General features: G+C 26.9%; 1 protein-coding gene across 5 annotated transcripts in view; it reads right to left on the bottom strand.

The window, feature by feature from the left end:
- Positions 1–520: 520 nt before the first annotated feature.
- Positions 521–16,361, bottom strand: part of LOC111680930 (protein similar) — a 206,076-nt gene continuing 190,235 nt past the window's right edge. For all 5 annotated transcript variants that reach the window (XM_046948397.1, XM_046948398.1, XM_046948400.1 and 2 more), the window contains one exon: positions 521–1,373. In XM_046948397.1, the coding sequence (XP_046804353.1) occupies positions 603–1,373 (771 nt within the window). In that variant the 3' untranslated portion in view covers positions 521–602. The remainder of the gene's footprint in view (positions 1,374–16,361) is intronic.

Here is a 16,361-nt window from a genome sequence, read left to right as displayed (position 1 = left end):
CAATATTTTGACAGATCATATTACCTGTGGTATAATGTAAAAGTAGCTTAATAAATAAAACATTCTTTATTTGTAAAGTTTCCATATTTTTGTTTAAAACTCGTAATTTTGGCAATTGACAACGCAACTGAAATGACAACGAAGCCATTTGTTTTTATAATTTCTTGTCAATTTTAGTTAAGCCTTAGATTTTTTTATTTTTTTTTTTGATTTTTTTGTTAATTTTGTAATTGATTCTTTATAAAAAATATTTTTATATATGAAATTATTTTGTCTAAAATCTAAATAGTTTTTTATGTTTGATTTTTGCTTTTAAATCCAAAGTAACAGAGGAGGAGGGGGCAGTTAAGTGTAGTTATTTTTTTGTATAAATTTTTTTGATTGAAATGAATTTTTTTGCAATTATGTAATTTTTTTTAAAGGTTAGAAAAATATAATCAAAGAAATTTTAACAATATTTAAATATTTTTAAAATAAATTTAACAATTCTGTTAAATAAAAAGTTCAATTAGTTTTGTATTATGAAAAAATTTTTTAGTCAAGTGTTTTTTTTTGTGTGTTTTGTAAATTTTAAATGTAAAAAAAGTTTTGTTTATTTAAAACTAAACTAAATCCACGGGCCATTCGTTTAAAACATTTTCAATATCATTATCTTGCAAATACTCCTTGGTAGTCATATGATAATCATCATTGCATAGATCCATTAGAAAAGGAGTCATCAAAGGGTTACTGCTGTCCAAATATGAAATAGAACGCTTACGTTTACACATAGTAGCACCTTCCTCTTCCTCAACTTCTTGTAATTTCTTGGGTAAATCCACTTCATGCATTAGAATGGCACTAGTGCTAGTGGTGGTGGTATTTGGGGTGGCCTTAAGACCATTGGCTTTAATCATTTCATTTAGTTTGTTGTTATTGTTGGCAATTTTTACTATATTATCGTTATCGATTTGTATAATTTTTTTATTATTGTTGCTGTTAACAATTACTGCTGCTGCCGTCATTCCATAAATATTTTCAATTTGTTTCTTTTGTTGTAGCTGTTGTTCATAGGGTCTCTTTAGAGGTGACATATTTTCTGCTATACTTATGTCATCAATGCCACTATCACTGGCTGAATCGATGGTATCACATGGCGTCAAACCAGGTGGATTAGAATCCTCATTAGTTATCAAACTTGATGTGGGTGATGGTAGAACACCTGGTCCTCCTATCCAGGGGTTATGACGATAATTACGCAATACTGCAACCGGCGAGGTCATGCATTGCAATGGTCTGGTCATTGAGGGAGAAAGACAAAGGTCTGGTGATTGCATCGATGACCGGGAGGCATCATCAATGATTATATATTCCGGTTTGGTTAATTTTGTTTTCTATTTTTTTTTTTGGGGAGGGGGGAAATTAGGAAAAGAAAGAGTAAAAAAACGTTATTAGTTCATAGTGGTAAAACATTTTGGAATATAAATGTCAAGCTTAAAGGCCACACGTCAAAATTTTTATTAAAATTTGTGTATGTATTGTTTATGCTAAAAGCTATGATACGCGGTTGTCAGATCTTACAACATTGTCAGTAAAATGTACAGAAAATGTCAAACAATCCTGTGAATTTAAAATTTATTTTGACACTGCTGTAAGACATTTTCTACACATTTTACTGCCAACGTTGTAAGATCTAACAACCGTGTATACATAGATTTACACATAAACCGGTTGTAATCAACATTTTTTCGTGTGGCCATTAAGCTTCAATGAAATTGATGAAATGCGATTTTATATGTATAACGAACGAAAAGTTTGTCTGTAGATCTGGTAAAGTGTCAAAACATTTTTTTTAATTTTTTAATGATTTAATTTTAAATTTTATAAAATTTACAATTACATTAATTTCTGCCTTCAAACAATAATCGTAGCTAAGGAGTGAGATCGAAAAATTCTTAACACACGTTTTTCATTACATTTTTCAACCAAAGTATTATTTGATTTTTTTTTTTTGATCAAGTTACCTTTGAAAAACATGTCAGTTATTATGTGTAATGTCAATTATATTAATTTTTTTGTTAATCTGATTAAAATGAGTGACCAGAAAAAAGTGCGTACTGAAATTATTAAATATTTTCAACTAAACCCAACATGGTCTTACAAAAAGTTGGCCAATCATACAAAGGTCTGCCGTCAAACTGTTTCCAATGTTATTAAACAGTACCGGGAGAACTTGTCAGTTGATAGAAAACCTGGTTCAGGTAGAAGGAATGGTCCACATGATGTTTCTAAAGCCAAAAAATAGAACGCATTTTCAAAAGAGCTCCCAACACATCCGGTAGGAAAACAGCTCGGTTAGCTCAGTGCTCGGACTATTTGGTACGAAAAGTTAAAGCTAATGCAGGTTTAAAAACATACAAGGCTCAAAAAGTTCCTGACAGGAACGCTGCTAAAAATTTAGAGGCCAAAAACAGAGCACGGAAATTGAAGTCAAGTTTTATAAAAAAATATTCTTGCTGCATAATGGATGACGAAACGTATGTTCTGGCAGATTTTTCGCAACTTCCAGGTCAAAAGTTTTATGTTGCTGATGCTCGAGGGAATGTTGAAGAAAAGTTTAGGACCCAAAAGCAGACAAAATTTCCCAGAAAGTTCTTGGTATGGCAAGCAATATGCAGTTGCGGCAAAAGAAGCCAATCATTTGTTACAACGGGCTCTATAAATACCGAAATTTACATCAAGGAATGTTTATAAAAAAGGCTGCTTCCATTCATAAGACTTCATAATGTGTCCACTTATTTTTGGCCTGACTTGGCATCCTGTCACTATGGTAAACAAGCCCTTGAGTGGTACAAGAACAATAATGTGGTATTTGTACCAAGAGAGGCAAATCCTCCAAACTGCCCGGAGCTAAGGCCAGTGGAGAGATATTGGGCTCTTGTTAAAAGAGAATTGAAGAGTACAAAAAAGGTGTCCAAAAGTGTGGTAGATTTTAAACGGAGATGAACTACATGTTCGAGCAAAGTGACAGAAAGCACTATAAAAACGTTAATGGAAGGGTTTCCGAAAAGGGTTCAAAATTTCATCACTAGTGATTAAAACTATAAAAATATTTTTTTTTTGTAAATTGTAATAATAATTTGAATCAAATAAAAAAAATAAAGCTGTAAGTTTAGTGGTTTCTTTTTTATAAACATATATGTATGTTAAGAATTTTTCGATCTCACTCCTTACTTATCATTACCATGTCATGATATAAAGAATGAATTATATACTACTTATCATTCGTTCGTTATACACAAAAAAAGCTTTTGTGAAAGTTTTAGATTTAAGTGAAAAATTAATTACGCCAAAGCAAAATGTTGCTATAAAATGATTTCAACTAAAAATTCTTAAACATTTAAAACAAAATTACAAATCTGTCCAATTTATGAACAAATTTCAAAATTTTGTTTTCCTTTAAAGGTCATTAGCTGTACATACATACACATTCAAGTCTTAACAATACGAAAAGTTCAATTTATTTATATGTGTAGTAAATTTGCCTCTTAAATCAATAAATATTGAAAAAATATGTTTAATTACAATTTGGATCGATTTTATAAAATATCTTACAATAATAGTTATATAATCTTAAATCTAAACTTATTTATGTATAAAACCTGAGTTCCATATCACATTTAAAGGGTTTTATTGACTCTAATCAAACAATAAATCAAATTTTTCGAGATTTTCAATTAAAACCTTTAAATTTCTTTTGATACGAAATTTTTTATTATTAATAAAGTAAACTTAAACTATTATTAATTTTAATTATAATTTAAAATATGCGTTCTTATATTTGTTCGAAATTTTATTATTTTTTTAAGAAATTATTTTCAAAATTTAATGAGTCGATTATGTGTGGCAACTGTACTTCAGTTGTGTTGCCATCTTCAAAATAAGAGAACCATTTCAGCGTAGGAATGGTTGAGATCAATCAAAAACTCTTATAATAGAATTGAAAATTAAATATTCATTAAGCTTGCAAGTTACTGCTTAACAATATCCAGGATCGACATCATTATGACAACGCAACTGAAGTTGTAAAGAGACAATATAATCAAACTATAAATTCGATTTGACTGTTCAAGAAAGTAGCTGTCAATTTTCGGTTTTAATATAAATTGTCAGCATTGTGTCAGCATGGTAAGCGCTTCTGTAACTAGATACTTTTGTTCATTAACATTAGGATGTACAAAATCACACTTTCGGTTTCTAAATAAACATTTATTTTAAAGAAATCAAAACTCTTGATTAGGGTTGATTAGGGTCCACCTCATTTTCGATAGGTGTAAAAGTTGAATTTAAATATATATTAGGGTGATGATTTTTTGATGTTTTCCCAAAGCCGGTTGTTATTTTTATTTAGTTTAAAATTCAGAAAGAAGAAAGGAAAACTATTTTTAAATTTTTGTATTAAAACCACTAAGTTTTTGTTAAAATTTTAAACATTATTTTTTCTGAATAAAATAAAAATTTTATATTGGGAAAATTAACAGAAAAACAACCTGTTTTAAAAGCGGTTAAAACCCCTATTCAATCACTTTAATAAATATCCTTAAATAGTTTAATTGACAACTTAATATAATGTTTTAAATAGGTGACATGTGTGTATTCTGAAATTTAAAAAAAAACTTTAAATTTCTACAAAAAATACAAATCGGTTACTTTTGGGACCTGCTATAAACTTCGAGTGTACGTACATTTATACAAAATTACGTATATTTATTAAAAAACATTAAATTTAACCTACAAAAAGGCAGAGAAAAGAAATGAATAGAAAACAATTGGTAAACAATTTAAGCCACAAATAGGAATTTAATATTAACAACTTTCACTTTTCCTCACAGAACACATCAACATTTTTGTTATTCCCTTTGGTAACATATCAAAAAAAAGTACTAGTACATCATCAGCAAAAAACTGGAGCAAAGAAACAAAAGTATAGAAAAGGAAAGAAATTCTCTATAGTACAATATCTAGAAAATGATGTGTGATGTTTGAGCAAACGAAAAAAACTTTCAAAATAACACTGTGCAACAAGATATTAATAATTTAAAAGAAAATCTAAACTAGACCTATGAAACTTTTAAATGAATTCGATGTATCTATCTACTAAGTGAAGTAGTAAATGGAATAGATAAAACAAGGATATATAAAAATACATAAAAATACTCTATGATTTTAATAAATTCTAAACTAGTAACAGTGTTGTATTCGGCTGGCCTATTGTATGGTTCAGATCAATCAAAACATTTTTGGACTAAGATTATTATTGAATAAAATATTCATTATTATTTTAAAAGTTATTTCTTAAAAACCATCCAATATTCACATCATTGTAAAGCAACTGAAGTTGCAACCGTAATACATAATCGACCAATAATTTACCTACAATCAAAGAAACTGTCGTAAGTTTCAATGGGTTTTGTACAGGGTGCCTCAACCACGGACTTAAGTCTTTATCATAACCTATAATGTGAGCTAGGGTCGAGCTCCACACAATTTGAAAAAAACGATTATGATCTTAGAAAGTATGGTCAATTGTGGACCGATTGAATTAGATTGTTATTTTGCCATTTTAATGCAAGTTAACAACGTTTAAGACATTTTCTAAATACGGGTCAAATATGGCCCGATGTTTGCCATACTTTATAGTTTAGTTTTTGGTTGTATTAAACGATTTGCTGCATGCCGGCGACGTCTTGTATGGGAGTTGCATGAAATGGAACGATATTATCCATTGTCAATACTAGACAAAGGGACAAACGTACATAGGTACGGACATGGCAATAAAGAATCTAGCAAGGACCTAGAATATGCTATTATTTTTATTAGTTACCAACAAAATGACGATATAATTATGCCTCATCTTTTTTGATGATTATATCAAAAGAGAGACGGCCAACTTTTATATTATTGAAAATTTCAACTTTTTACCTCTTCCCGTTCGGATCCAACCGTTTTTTGTATACGGATAAATAAACAAGCAAATCTATATAGACCTTTAGAACGAATAAAGACCCAAATTTTATAAATTTTTGTGGACAATGTTTTGATGTGTTAAATATGGAATAATGATCCAGATATAATCTATAAAAGTGTTATTTATAAACACAAATTTTGTTGCACAGTGTACTCTACATTAATAACAATACAAAAACAGAATTAAAACGACTGGTAGATACAAGACATTTGACATTCATCTTTTTGTACTGTATAAATCAATATTAAGTTAATATTCTGTTAAGTATCACTTCAAAGTTTAACGCCCAAACGCTTTAATTGTGTTTTTATTTGTTACAGCTTTCTTTCAAAATAGAAATGTTGATTTGATAATAAGTTGCTTAAGGAATTGATATGCCTGTTGGCTTTAAAACAAAAATAAAATTTATGCAGCGCGTGTTAGAAATAAATAACAAAAAAAAAAAAACAAAACTTTTTTTCTTACAGTTTTGTTTCAAGTTGCTGATTAAGCTCTTTAATTTTATGTTGTGAAACAGCATCAACAGACAAACAGAAAAAAAATGAAATAAAGCTGACAAATTGGGGAAATTGGATGCCAAAGTTTTCAACGAATCATGATGATATTATTGTGGTTAATTTTAAACTAGAGAGGAGAAAAGGATGTATAAATGCCGGAATTTAATATATTATAATTGTTGGTCAAACATAGGCCTATAATAATGCACTTGAAGAAAAATTTTGGAAATTTTTATGTAATAAAACTATAAACAAATCTTAAGTGTTCATTTAATCAATGTCCTAAGTCCAATTCTATTGTCTATAAATAGTATTACATAGATTTTATATTTTGCAAATCAAAACAAATATTATCAGCTAAATTTTATTTTGCTTTCAAAATGACACACCCCAATAACGTCAATAATAGTTGACGTTATTAGTTTGATATTAAATAACAGTTTTGTTTTTAAATATTTAATATTAAATAAAAAAATTGTTAAATTTTATTTAACATTTACAAGATAGAGAATTTATTATACTACGTAGTTTTTGTTACATTTAAGAATATTTATTTAAAATGACATTTCGACACATTGCTCATCATTGTATACGGAATTGTGCGTAGTTATTATTTTATAAATCGTAGTGAAATAAAACCGCAAATTTAATAGTTTAAATAATATTTAAAATCAGCAATGATCTGGTAAAATTTAACGTTTTTATTATATTATTTATAGATTTCATTACATATTACATCATGGATACTCTAGTTTTGAACCAAATCATTTCCAATTTCAAATTATAAAATTTTAACTTGAATTTCTTTAAGTGTAAAATGTGTGGGTGTTAAACCAGCACCAAACTTTTATTTGCAACATTTTTTTTTGGGTTAAAAAAAGCTTACTCAAGTTATTGTAACATTATACTTAATTATGTTTATTACTTATAACATTTTTTTCTACTGTTCTACTTTTTTCCAGGGATATTACAAAAACAACAACACTAGTTATGTACAAATAATAAAAGGATATTCAACTTTTCTATTTTTACAATATTATTAATTATTTTAACTTAAATTTTTTTGGGGGGGATAAGTAAAGTTGAAAAAAACTTTCTTTGCAAAACTACTTTAAATAGAAATTATTAAGCAAAAAAATTCTTTTAGATACAAATAGTAGTGATATCGAGACATGTCATTAGTATATTTTTTTCTAAATTTCTCATACAAACTGTCTTTCTACTGTCACATAAAAACGAATTAAATTTTTGATAAATGATTGTTCCCAAATACATACATATGTACATATGTATATCCTTATAAAGTCAGTAAAATACAGACAAATTTGTTGTTTTTTGTCTAGCCATAAGTGATTTCCATTAAACTTATATTGTCAAACGTTTGTTTATTTTCTTTAGGAATATGTAAATTTTATTGGAAGCTTTAATTTGAAAGATTTCTTTTTTCATAGGGTTTTAGGAAATATAAAAATATTTTGATTATTAGATAACATGTGTTTATACATAACATGTCCTTGTTTTCACAAAATTAACATAAATTATTAATATTTAAGCATTTCTACTGTTGTTTCTATTGATATATTGCTTTACTAACACAGCCTTTTAAAAGTATACAATCAATTTATTTTCTAAAATGTTTGCAAAATCTTAATATTTGGTTTGTGGTAAGTGTGCAATGGTTAGATGGTAATCAAAATTGCCTTAGTGTGAAAAGGTAAGTTTCCATTTTTATGAATAGCCTCATATAATTAACTATAATTATCGAAAAAAGTTTTCATTACAACTTACGAGTTATAATAAGGAAATAACAACATCAATTAAAGAAGTAAAACATGAAAAAGTATGTTAACTTTCCAATTATATAAAAAAGTATTGCAATAACAACTAACGACATCCCTTTATACAATGAAAAATAATATATAACTTAGGCAGAATAAAAAATAACATAAATGTTGTATATTTTGAGGAGAAGTTGTATATGATGATGAAATACCTTAATATGTTTCTAATCTTTCTATCGATCTATCTATCTATCTATCTATCTATCTATCTATCTATCTATCTATCTATCTATCTATCTATCTATCTATCTATCTATCTATCTATCTATCTATCTATCTATCTATCTATCTATCTATCTATCTATCTATCTATCTATCTATCTATCTATCTATCTATCTATCTATCTATCTATCTATCTATCTATCTATCTATCTATCTATCTATCTATCTATCTATCTATCTATCTACCTATCTATCCATCTATCTTTCTATTTATAGATGTAGTAATTCTATGAAATTTGGCCTAAAGAGAGAATTTCGTCCTGCTTACTCAGTTTAAGTAGATTTAATTTATTTCGAGACAATTTTTAGATAAGTTCACTAAACTGCAAGGTTGTGTAAAGTTATTAATTTCAATCTCAGATCAGAAAAACATGTTACATTTGACAGGTTTCTTTCATAATAAAGTGTTAGCAAGAACACTAGTCCCTTACCACAAAAAAATTTTTTGATTGTAAGTTTTTTTTCAGATGAGAAATAAATGAAAAGTGTGTCAGTTACGTTGGAATTGTTATATAAATATTTTTTTCTTTCTTGTATTTAAATTTTTGTATTCAAAGTTTTTCTTTTTGTAAATGTACAACAAAAAATAGCAATTGAAAACCTTTTTTTCTCTTTTTCTTTTCTATAATCCTTGAAGAAGAAAAAAGGAATTGTAACACATAAATTGGATTAGGTTAATGTTCGCCAGTTAGCCATAATGAAAGCACAAAAGGGGTTTAATAGGGGAGGTTACCAAGTAAAAAGGCCTTATATTAAATTTCATTTTTATGACATTTGTATTATCTTATTGATTTTCGGTAAAAGTTTTTTTTTTTTTTGTTACTTTCTATTTACATTTAATAAAACAAAAGTCAAATCGAATTTACTTTAAAATTGTAGATGACTATGAAATGTTAAAACTTAATTTAAGCAAAGTTAAACAATATAAAATAGTAATCCCTACTTTTGTTTTATAAACAAACATACATACATAGTATGTAATTTCTTTCCTACAATAACGGTTAATAATAATTTTTAGATATAATTTTTTATTTGTCCTTGTTACACCTCACAATTATTCATTCAAAAGTTAAGGATGACTAAGCAATGTTTATATGTGTTTATTAAATCTTGTATTGTTGATGTTTGTAAAAAGTGCTGCATACTTTTTTTTTAAATTGTTATTTAATACATAATGTTAAGTATATTTCAAGGCTAATGCTTACATCTACTGCTGCCTATACAATTTTCTTAAGAATTTTTGAAGGTTTTTTATACGTTTTAAGCTAACATTTATTAAAAACTACACGTGTATGAAGAATATAGATCTTATTAAATATACATACCTACATATGTATTCCTATAAATGTTTGAACCGTGGTAGGTAGAGCAACAAATATTGTAAAAAAATTTAATTTAAAACTAGTCCTCGAACTAACTACGAGACTCTGTCCTATTGATATTAATAAGATAACTAACTCTAGCAACGTTCAGCTGAATGATTATTGATTCTTTAACATGACTATTAAACCAGTTACGAACTTGATAATTACGAATTCAGACCACTGTGCAAATACGCACGAATCTTCTGAATATGTAAGCATGTATTTACGAGTTAATATGTTTATAAAATACAACAAACATAAATATTTAATGCTTCTTATGAGGTAGATGAATAAAAATTCTCTTATAAAGACTTATTTAGAAAATTGCATCGTTAATCAAATTGTTGTCATCTTTTATAGGATATCGAAAGTAGAAATGGAGAAAAGACATATAATCAAATATAATCGGTCATGGGCGTGATGGTCGACTATAGACCGTTTCCATGGCAATTAAGTACATATAACATTATTCTTATTTCTTATAAACATATTAAATTTATTAAAAATTTATTACTCGAAATTTGTGTAAAATTAGTATTGTGAATGAGTTGTATCAGACTTAAGGTTGAAATATCTCGAAGAAGAAAGGAGATATAACAGAGGTTTTAACTTTATTTTATAGTCAACAGATTGCACTTTCAGGTGACATAAAAAATCTTTAAATTAATATTAAGTCTCATATACATATGATCAAAAACTTTTGTTTCAATCTTTATGACATGATATCTGTAAAACCGGATGTGGAAAGCACTGCTCAATTACGACTTTTTAAAATTTTTATGGTCTGTGTTATTATGTTTGTGTAGGAGATAGTCGTATGGGTTCTATACGAAATAGGGAACTATTTCTGATATTTAAATAGGAATCTTAGGTCTACTAATATCCCCATTAATTTCAGAACATATTTCCTTATTGCGTTTTAAAAGTTCGTTTAAAAAATTCTTTAGAAACTCTATTTTCAAATACCATCCATAAATATGGGAGCTATTTAAACTAGTGAAAAAGTCTTTAGTAACATATGATTCTGAGCCGATTTAAGTTGGGTGTAAGTATTGAACACGTTCAATAACCGCCCTATTAGAATGGTAAAGGGTGAAGCTGCATGTTGTTGTTGGTTTTTGGAGTTTGATTGCAAAATTAGAGATTGTCACGGATTTTTCTCATATTTCTGTTTTTTAACGATTTTGCGGATTTAAAATAGAAATCTTTAAGAAAGCATAACTGGCCTAATTAATGAACATTCTAGTCCCAAAGAAAACTGATGAACAGAATGAGAAACTTTAAGATTACCAACGGTGATGGACATCTACTGCTATTCATTTATAAAAAAGCAGAGTTAAGCATGGTTTTCCGATCTTACAACGTTTTAAGAAAATGTCGGTCTAACAACCGTGTGAACTTACAATTTTTGTCGTATAACGTAATTAGAAGAAGCATTACCAGTACCTTAAAAAACAATATCAGACATCTAACAATTGTGTCAATACATAATTGTAAGAACTTTATGTATCTGACAATTAAAACAAAATCTGACAACATTTGCCATATGACGACAGTGTGAACTGAGTATTTTTATTGATATTTAAATTTATTGCCTGGAAATGAAATTGTTTGGTTTTCTTACAACCGTCTGAGCTGACAATTTATCTGTTGCTAAAGCTATGAATACACAGTTGTCAGATCTACCAACGCTGGAGAAAAAGACTAACAACCGTGTGAACTTACAATTTTTGCCTTGCAATGTTGTTAGAAAAATCATTGTCAGTACTTGGTAAAACAATAATGTGGTCAGTACTCTAACTATTAACTGACAATTTGTATTGTCAGATGTGCGAATTTAATGAATCAACAAGCTACATACATTAAAAGAACAAATGTACCTTAAATAAGATCTGGCATCTTTGGCCATACAACAATCTGACAACAGATGTTTTTGACAGATAATTGCATTTTCTAGCAATGAAATTGTAAGGTTGTAATTGAGCTGGCAATCTAACTGTTGCTAACAATTTTTCATTGTCGATCTGCCAACGTTGGAAGATATGACAACAGTGTACAATTTTTTGTTGCCATAACATTGCATGTCAAAGTTGTAAGATCTGACATGAAAATTGCTATAAAATTGAAATTTTGCTAATATGCAATGTACTAATACATCTAGCTTATACCATATATTGAAGTATAAAAACCCATATAAAAGATGTGAAAATTGCACATAGCTGAATTAAACCTAGGCCATGTTAAATAGCGATAAAAGTAAAACATTTTAATTTAATTTTTATATACACACGTTCATCATTTTCCTGGGCACTTAGAGAATAAGTTGCTGTTAAAATATGGATACATTTTGGCGAAGAGAACCAAGCACCTGTACATCTACAAAATACATTTTAACTTTTAGATGAAAAACAATAATAAAAAATGTCATTTTATGACTATTATTATTGTTAATGCTGCTGCCGTTGTTATTATTTATTAGGCCTTTTCTAAATCTTAAATACCACCAACAATAAAAAATACACAAAAGTTTACTTTTTATATAAAATCAAGAAGAGAATATGAGATTTTTAATTTCATTCAGTAATAAACACACAATAGTCGTAAATTATTCATTGTTTTTTTTTCGTGGGGAATAAGGAATATTTTCCTTTTACAAAAAAAAAAACGGCAATTATAAGTATCTAATATATCTGAAATACTAGGTAAGCCATTACAAAATTAATGATTTTTTTACACTCCCCCTTTCTCCCACAGAAAAGTATGCTACATTTTAATTTCCTAAGTTTAGACCCTAAAAATAAAACACATTTTCGGTTGGTTAGTTAAATAATATTGATTTTTTTTGGTAATATATGTATATTTAAGGGAATATTTTTACTAAAATTAAGTGTCCAAGTTTGTTTTTGACATTTTTTTTTTCAAAGGTGTATTTAAAAATATTTAGTTATTTTTATAATTATTAATCTATTTTTATTGATTTATTTATGATAGTTTTAAAGTTAATATTGCATATTTGATAGTTTCGTTTACTTAAATATTTAAGTTTTTCTTTTTTTAGATTTAGATTATATTTAGTTTTACAAATTTAAGTTTAAATTTAATAAATGCTTGTTGATTTGTTTATTTTTTATTATTGAATATAATTTACTATATTTATTTTGGTAGATTTTGGATTAAGTTTATTTAATATGTTTTCAAAAAGTGTTCTTAAGGGTGGGAATAGAGGTTTTTTAACAGAAATTAAAAAAAGTAATTAAAAAGCTCCTTAAAGTAGACTTTAAAAATTTTCAAATAAAGAAAACCAAAAGTATGCAATATTAAAAATAATTAAATGAAAACAAAATTATTAAAATAAAAAAATAACTTTAATTCCCAGGAAAGAAAGAATTTTTAAAGTAAGGAAAAAGAAGTAGAATTTACTCTATAGAAGTATTGAAAAAGACCTAGAGAAATGATATATTAATACAAGCTTATCATAGGATTGATGTCCTTTTCATCACTACTTCTGAAATCATTCTTCATAAGTTATTCTTATGTTATTTTTTTGGAAGTTATTTGGAATTTGACATAAATAATATTAATAAAAGTAATAAATAGCTACATTTAATATAAAAGCTCAAAATTTAATTAAGTGTCATTACATGGACATTATGTCACTAAATATTATGACACGCCATCTTGTTCTATACCTTCTACAAATCAATTTCGAGTTGACAACTTTTTTAAATCCTAAAAAACTTGTTCTAGAGAATGTGGTCTTCTACATTTTTCTCAGAAAATTTTGTCTGGAGACTTTTTGAAAACTATTCCTAATAAAGTGTGTTTGTTCTCTAAATCTTTCCTACAACCTATTCCGAAGTGGTTAATAGATTTAAAAACTGGTTCTCAATCATTTTAGGTACATATCTCTATTACAGAACCAAAATATGCTTTATGCTTCTGTAATAGAAATTTTGATTAATAATTTCGAAAAGAAAATCGATTGATGATTAAACGAATGACGTCTATTTACAAATCAATTTCAAGTTGACAACTTTCTAAAATCCAAACAAAAAAACTTGTTTCACAGAATGTGATCTTCAAATTGTTTCTTAAAACTGTTTTCAATCTTGAAATTTTGAATCTTGAAAATTTGAAAACTGTTCCGAATAACGTGTATTTTTTCTCTAATTATTCCCTACAACCTGTTCCAAAGTTGCTAATAGATTAAAAAAAAAACAGGTTCCCAATCATTCTAGTAACGTATGTCTAGGAAAGAACCAACAAATCCTTGCTAAAGAAATGTTTTGATTCCAGGTCCGTTTTGTAATAAACATTTTTTCTCTATAAATATTTACAAAACTGATTAGGAAGTTACAAATTTCGAAAAAAAAATTATTCATTAAGGAATGAATATTAAATATATTATTAATATATTAAACTCTATAACAACAGGTTATACGATCTAGAATGAATCAAGCAGTTATAATTGATTAAACTGTTTAATCAATAACTGAAATTAATTAATTACGTTTGTAATTCAAGCAATTACCGCTTTCTTTGGTTTGGAAATTTATTAAAGTAGTTTGAATTTAATTTTTAAAATTATTTAGGAAAAAGTTTTTTTTTATTATTTTTCGCTTCTCAGAAATACTAAAATTTTTTAGCCAATTACTAGAATGTTTAAAACAAACAACAAATTGTTCAAATTTTAAATACTGTTAGTTAAACCTCGGGTATACTTTGGCTATGAAAATTGTGTATAAAAATAACATTTCTACATAATCTAAATAATTTCCAACAATTTTACACCTTTTTAGTTTTTTTTTTTTGCAAATAAAAATCACTTGACTTTTTGATGAAAGGATTTTCTAGATAAAAATAAACTCTCAGCAAATGACTGACTATTTGATGAATAAAATTGATAGAGGGTGGTAAAAAGGTAAAGGTTTTCATTACAATGAAATAGTTACTGGCAAATTAATGTTAAAACATTTATCAGTTTTTGGGGGTTTGACCGATACCCACCACCAATTTTCCTCTATGCTACTGTTCTTGTCAAGATATTAAAAATGTTGTTACAGCTTTTATTTCAATAGCAAAAAATATAAATGTTTTTTTCATTTCTAAGATTTTTTTCATTTAAGATTGTAATGTTGTCAGGAAGTAAAAACTGTGATAAAAGTTTTGTTTTTTAAGGCTTTAAATTACTTGAACAGCAAGCAATCGTAAAACAAACCATTAGACCTAACAACTTTTTTTGTCTTTTTTAACATTTTTATCATTTATCAAACATTTTTTTTTATAAAGTTGTCAAAAAAATGTGACATTTATCCATAAGGTAAAAGAAAAAGTTTAAAAATTTAAAAAAAAAATTATTAGAAAAAGTAATTTAAATAAAATGCTAGATAATAAATTATGAAAAAAAGTTAAAAAATAATGGGCAGGAATTATTATTTCTTGGGGTTATGCTATTTTATAGTAATAACACTTCTGTATATTTCTTTACTATTTAATTTATATAAATTTTTATTAAAATTTTAATAAAAATTTGTCTATATATTTATATTTTATGTGTAATATGTATTGATGTATATTTGTATTTATATTTTATTTAATATTTTGTATTGTAATTTGAAACTTTCTTTTTTCTGTATGAGGTATTATAGGTTATATAATTTTCATTTAAAGTATTATATAAATTTTCGTAAAATGTATTAAATTATTATTTACAGTTTTTAGTTTAAATAGCACTGAAACTTGTTAACAAAATCTGCCATTTTTTCAAAGCTAAAATGTTAATGAAAGGCAAATAAATTGCAAAAATTTTGCACTTTTTGCCCCTTTTTAAAACATAATATATGTATGTAAATATTTAAAAAAAAAACAAATTGTTATATATTGATTTTGTCATTTCGTTTGTAACGCATTGGTATATATTGATTTTGTCATTTCATTTGTGACGCATTGTAATAATGATCATAGACCTACAAAAGTATATATGTATATGCTCGGTTCTTATAGTTCTAAGACGATCTAGCCATGTCTATCTACCTGTTGAAAGCACGATAGAGTTTGAACGGAAAGACCTAGAGGGTTGAAATTTTTTACAAATATTTTGTATTGAAAATGAGCAATATCGGTCCACGTTTTCGTATAGCCCCCATACAAGTGTCCAACCGAAAAAAAAAACAGCTTTAACAGTCATAACTGTTTTAAAAATGCGAGTAAATAAGTTTTATATGTGCTAAATTCACTCTATCTACCGAATTTTATGAGGATCGGTCCATATTTAAATCTACCTTCCATATAAGGTCCTCCTCAGAAAATAACTTTAACGCTCATTACCATCTTCAAAATACGAGAAGGGAACATGAAATTAAACATGTAGAGCTCAGGATAACTGAGAATACATAAAAGAGAGGGGGTTTTTGGTACTTTTTCGTTTTC

The sequence above is a fragment of the Lucilia cuprina genome, chromosome 4 (assembly GCF_022045245.1).
Source record: "Lucilia cuprina isolate Lc7/37 chromosome 4, ASM2204524v1, whole genome shotgun sequence".
Lineage (NCBI taxonomy): Eukaryota > Metazoa > Arthropoda > Insecta > Diptera > Calliphoridae > Lucilia > Lucilia cuprina.
The sequence above is the reverse complement of the archived record's forward strand: the minus strand, read 5'-3'. Positions and strand labels throughout refer to the sequence as shown.